General features: G+C 63.6%; 1 protein-coding gene across 3 annotated transcripts; it reads left to right on the forward strand.

The window, feature by feature from the left end:
• The first annotated feature begins 131 nt into the window (after positions 1-131).
• On the forward strand, positions 132-4,646 carry CBX4 (chromobox 4). Of its 3 annotated transcripts, none has more exons than XM_041409067.1 (5): positions 132-301; positions 399-442; positions 1,118-1,183; positions 1,591-1,900; positions 2,429-4,646. In XM_041409067.1, exons 1-5 carry the CDS (start codon positions 233-235, stop codon positions 3,761-3,763), a joined length of 1,824 nt encoding a protein of 607 aa, XP_041265001.1. In that variant the 5' UTR covers positions 132-232; the 3' UTR covers positions 3,764-4,646. The 3 variants fall into 3 exon arrangements, with proteins under 3 accessions (XP_041265001.1, XP_041265003.1, XP_041265004.1); XM_041409069.1 differs by having other exon boundaries at positions 1,834-1,900; XM_041409070.1 differs by lacking the exon at positions 1,118-1,183 and having other exon boundaries at positions 1,834-1,900.
• The last annotated feature ends 921 nt before the right edge of the window (positions 4,647-5,567 follow it).

Here is a 5,567-nt window from a genome sequence, read left to right on the forward strand (position 1 = left end):
CCCCGCCCGCCCCCTCCCCGCCTCGCTCCCCGGCAGGGCTGCGCCAATCCCCCGGCCCCGCCGCTGACGGGCAGCCGGGCCCGGGAGGCGCCGCCTCCCTGACGTCTCGCTCCGGGATTTGCACGGTTGCGGTGCCGCCGCTCAGTGTCTGTCGGGCCGGCGGCGGGAGCTGCCGAAGCCCGAGCCCAGCTCGGCTGCAGCGCGGCCCGGCCCGGCCCCTCCCGGCTGCGGGATGGAGCTGCCGGCGGTGGGCGAGCACGTCTTCGCGGTGGAAAGCATCGAGAAGAAGCGGATCCGAAAGGTGCGGGGGGCGGCGGCGGCGGGGGGCGGCGGGGCCCGGGGGCGCCGGGGGTGGCGGTTCCCGCTGACGCCGTGTCTTTGCCTCCCGCGCCGCTCAGGGCAGAGTCGAGTACCTGGTGAAATGGAGGGGATGGTCGCCCAAGTGAGTACCGGCACCGGGCGGGGATGGGGCCGGGGATGGGCTCTGGGAAGGGCCCCGGCCGGGGCGGCGAGCGGGCGGCGAGAGGCGGCGGCGGGGCCCGGCGGTGACGGCGGCGGGAGCCGAGCAGGCGGCGGCTGATGTGCACCAGAAAATGGCTCCTTCCCCCTTTCCCTCCTCGGGAGTCGGGCTCCATATTGCAGAACCGAGCGGGGAGGGGGGGGCAGGAAGGGGGGAGAAAGGGGGAATAACCGCAAAAATCGTCCGCGTCGCCCCGCAGCCCCGAGAGCCGCTGCCGGGGCGGGGGCAGCACCGGCACCGGAGCGAGCGCGGCCGCTGCGGAGCGTTCGGGGTTTGCATGACAGTGCGGGCGGGGCGGTCGCGGGGGGGTCCGGGACGCGGCGGCCGGGTCCCTCCTCCGCCCCGCGGCCGCTTTCCTGGGTCCGGGAAAGGGGATTTGGAAAATTTCATCATGACATGCCTGGAATTCCTCCGGAATAATAACTGCGCTAAATAAACAGTACCGTCCCCGCGGCCCCCCCCGCCCATCCCCCTCCCCGGGACCCCAGCCCCACACCCTGCTCCCATCGGGCCCGGTGCTGCGGGGCGGCTTTGCCCGGGACCCCGGCCCCGCCGGCAGGGCCCCGCGGTGACGGCCGCTTTCCTCCCCTCTCCAAGATATAACACGTGGGAGCCGGAGGAGAACATCCTGGACCCCCGGCTGCTCATCGCCTTCCAGAACAGGTGAGCGGCGAAGCTTGGGGGATGCGGCAGGGGCGGCGGGACCCCCGCTCCGCGCCGCTCCCGCAATTGCAGATGCGTCACGGAGCCGGGGGCCGCGGCGGGGGCGGGCGCGGGCCGGCCCCGGGCCGGGCTGGGGGGCGCGGCCCCGGCGGGGCGGGCGGTGCGGGGCCACCGGGCGACGCCTCCGGGTCAAGGTCCCCACGCCGCGGTCCCCCCCGCGCCGTGCCCCCCCACGCCGCGCCTCGCGCTCCTTCTCCCCGGGATTCGATGCCGCGAGTCGAGGAGGCGGCGCTGCTGCTGCTGCGCTTGGACGGGCTTCGGCTTTTTTTTTTTTTTTTTTCCTTTTTTTTTTTTAAGCCTTTTTAATTTTTTTTTTTTTTCTCTTTCCGCGCATTTATTTCCTGGAGTGTTTTGGCGCAAACTGTGAACTTCAGCCCCTCCCCGCAGCGGGGAGGCATCAGCGGGGAAGGCGCCTGCTGCTTCCACAGGATGCCCCGGCCCCCTGCCACCTGCGGGCCCCGCTCCCCTCCCGCTGCCCCCTCCCTGCGCCCGCCTAGGGTCACTGCCACCGCGGGAGCTGCCGTGCTGGGGGGTGGCTCCGGAGGTCCGTGTGCCGCCCTCGGGCTCACCGTGCCGCTGTGTTCCCGCAGGGAGCGGCAGGAGCAGCTGATGGGATACCGCAAGCGGGGGCCCAAGCCGAAGCCGCTGGTCGTTCAGGTAACGCGGGCGCCCAGCCCCAACCCCCGCGGGCCGTCCCCGGGGAGCCGCTTGCAGCGGGTTTCATCATGCTGCGGAGCCTGCGCAGCCCGGGCGCCTCGCAACGCCCCGGGGACCCCCAGCGCTGAGCTCAGCGGGTGCCCCGGCCCCCCTTCCCTCCCCTGCGGGCCGCAGACCCGCTGTGCCCGTGCCCGGCTGGCATTAGCAGGCTGCTCGCGGGCTCGGCTGTGGCGGTCCCGCTCGGCCCCCGTTCCCAGACAGCTGATTGAAGGGGGCTTTTCTTCTTTTCATTGCTTCATTAATCTGGAGCAATGCACAGCCTCTAAGTTGGAGTGGGCTGGGGCCGCCTGCTCGAGGACGCGGTGCCCCAGGATGCAGCATCCTCTAAGGAGAGCTGCCCGAGGGGCAGGGGCTCCGCCGGGACCTCGGGCACCTGGCAGAGCTCTGGCACCTGACACCCAGAGCTCTGGCACCTGGCACCCAGTTCTCCAGCCCCGTCTGACCGCAGCTCTCGGTTTTGCCTTGCAGCTTCCATCCTTTGCCCGCCGCTCGAACATCCTCACGGGGCTGCAGGACCCGGCCGTGGACACCAGGCCCAAGCTGGACCTCGGCTCCTCTGGCAAGAGCCAGCAGCACCAGTATGAACTCAACAGCAAGAAGCACCACCAGTACCAGCCCAATGGCAAGGAGAGCAGCATGAAGCACCAGTCCCACAGCAAAGGGAAGTATTACTACCAGCTGAACAGCAAGAAGCACCACCACTACCAGCCCGACCCCAAGATGTACGAGCCCCATTACCAGCCCAGCAGCAAAGAGCCGCAGGGCCAGGCCTGCTTGGACAATAACAAGGCCCCCCTAGTTGCCCACCCAGACAAGTGGGCTCATGGCCCAGCCAAAAACTTGCTGGGCCCAGTCAAGAACCTCACAGCAGAGAGCAAAAATGGAGCTGAGAAGAACCTGTCCAGTGGTACTGGGCCTCCCCCACGGGACAGGGTGACCAGCAATGGCCTTGGGGGGAAGATGAAGATCGTCAAGAACAAAAACAAGAACGGGCGCATTGTGATTGTGATGAGCAAGTACATGGAGAACGGCATGCAGGCGGTGAAGATCAAGTCTGGGGAGCCTCCCCGGAAGCGGGCTGCAGAGGAGAGGACTCCTAAGAAGGGTGGGGAGGAGAAGGTGGAGGCTTGGAGGAAGCCAGGGGAGGACAGGGTGGTGGGCAGCAATGCCCTGAGTAAAGCGGAGGGCGAGAGCCGGCAGCCCCCTGCGGAGTTGGAGGAAGGTCCCCAAAAGACTCCCTTGGCCAAGGAGCTGCCCCTTCCTCCAGCGGAGCAGCCCTTGCAGCTCACTACCAAGCCGGACCTCGTACCCTGGTCCCTGAGTCCCGTCTGCGAGCACAGCCCTTCCTCCATGGGACTGAACCTGTCCAGCGCCAGCTCGCGGAAGCGCTGCCTGTCGGAGCCGCACGCCGAGCACGAGCCGGGCAAGAAGCGCCTGACCTCCCGCAGCATCAGTGCCCCCACCTGCCTCAGCCCCCCGGCCCCCGAGCGGCCGGAGCCGCCCGCCCAGCCGGAGGTCATCCTGCTGGACTCGGACCTGGACGAGCCCATAGACTTGCGCTGCGTGAAGCCGCGGGCGGAGGGCGAGCTGGCCCTGGCGCAGGTGAAGCCGGAGCTGCCGCCACCGCCACCGGCTGAGAAAGCGGCCCCGGAGCCTCCGCAGCCCCAGGAGGCCGCAGAGGAGGAGGAAGAGGAGGAGGCCGAGTCCCTGCAGGAGTTCAAGCCCTTCTTTGGGAATATAATTATCACAGATGTGACCGCAAACTGCCTGACTGTGACCTTCAAGGAGTACGTGACGGTGTGAGGTGGGATGGCAGCCGCTCCCCGTGGGAGCTGCCTGCCCATCCCGGGGCCGCCGGCCCCACGGCCTCCCTCCACGGTACCGGTGCCCCTTCCCCGGAGCCCACGCGCCCCTGCCCGCGCCGCGGCGGCCGAGCCCGCCGTCTCCAGCCAGGGGACACCGGGACAGGGCCAGGCACGGTGGCCATCCCTGCCACGTGGGGTGACCCCGCAGCTGGGGGCTGCTCCAGGACCTGCAGGCAGTGGGACACGCAAGGATGGGACCCGCCAGTTACTCAGAGTTATAGTATTATATTTTAACAGTGCTAACTTGTCAAGTGATTCTTGCTCCCGTTTGTACGTGGTGTTACTGAAATGTATTGTTTGAGCTGAAAGCTGGTCGCCCCCTGGCCACGCTAATATATTTATTTGTAGGTATTTATATAATGAAATATAAAGCCTAGATTTATGGAGTCCCTAGATCACCTTATAAACTATATCAAACGACTATTTTCGTTCTCCTTTTTAACCATTGAGCATTTGTTAGTCTTGGTCCCTTGCCCTCCCCACGACCCGCAGGACCATCCCGTATATATTTTTTGATACTGTACACATGTGGTGTTTCTATGTGCAAAAAAAATCGTTATCTAAAGCTAAACGAGCTATTATAGAGATTGCTGCTATTAGAAATGTCTAAACTATAAGCTTCCAATTATTAATTGCTTGAATGTAAATATTAAATGGAGATGTTGAAAGTGCATTTGATGTTCTGCAGCTAGTGTAGATCGGAGTGCAAAGCCCAGCTGCTGCAAGCTGCCAGCGGTGCATCCTGGTCTGAGGGCTGTGTCACAGGGGAAGAAATGTATCATGCAATCATGGCAAAGGACTATAAACCTTTACAAAAACTACTGGGATTTGGAGTGCATTTGTTACAGCTTTACGGATGGCAGGTCCCTGTGTGGGCCGGCTGCAGCTGGGCTGCCCCAGAGCTGGTACCTGCAGGTTAAAAAATGTACTCAGAGGTGCAGCGTTTTGAATTTAATTCAGTTTTCACCCCCAGAGTGTCGTGCCCAAGTGCTGAGGGCACCCTGTGTCGTGGGTGGGCAGCGAGGCTGGAGGAGCCTGAGGTGTGGTGCTTCCCTCCAGCAGGGCCGGCGAGGTCTGTGCTGGGAACCTGAGGGAGCTGTGGAGGCACAGGCTGGGAAGGTGGCACAGTGATGGGTGATGTTTGCCATCCCAGCAGTGTCATCCCAGTGTTGGGGAGGGTCACAGTTAGATAAGAAGCTGAACGTCTCCAGAAAGGAAGATGGTCCAAATTCCACCAAGAAAGCTGCAGCTGTCTCTGAACAAGATTAATCATTGCTGGAGTCTACTGGAAATACAGTGCAGGGCTAATTCTTTGTGAGAGGGCTTAGAGCATGGTGACCAAGATAGAGTGCTCAGTCTCTGTTCCCCCAGTGACCGGCTGTCACCTCCCCAAACAGAGCTGAGTGCCTGGGCAGTGCCACCCTCCAAACCCACTGCTGGCAAAACTGGCACTGCTGCCAGCAAAACTGGCACTGCTGCCAGCCTGTCTCCTCTTGGGCTTTTGGTCAAAGTCGAGGTCTCCTCAGCAAAGGCCTTGGTTGGAATATTGTTGATGGCACATTGATGTGCGTGGACCAGAGCCATGAGCTTGTGAGAAGCAAATTGAATTGGTTTGGGTAAGGTGGAGCCTGCAGTGATGCCTGAGCCATGGGGTGAGGGACAGCCCTGTGTCCTGCTGTCACCTGTCTCTCTGTCCAGCCGTGGGGCAGTGCTGTTCCCGCAGCACAAATCACCCCCCATCT

The sequence above is a fragment of the Onychostruthus taczanowskii genome, unplaced genomic scaffold (assembly GCF_017590055.1).
Source record: "Onychostruthus taczanowskii isolate IOZ18803 unplaced genomic scaffold, ASM1759005v1 scaffold30, whole genome shotgun sequence".
Classification (NCBI taxonomy): Eukaryota; Metazoa; Chordata; class Aves; order Passeriformes; family Passeridae; genus Onychostruthus; species Onychostruthus taczanowskii.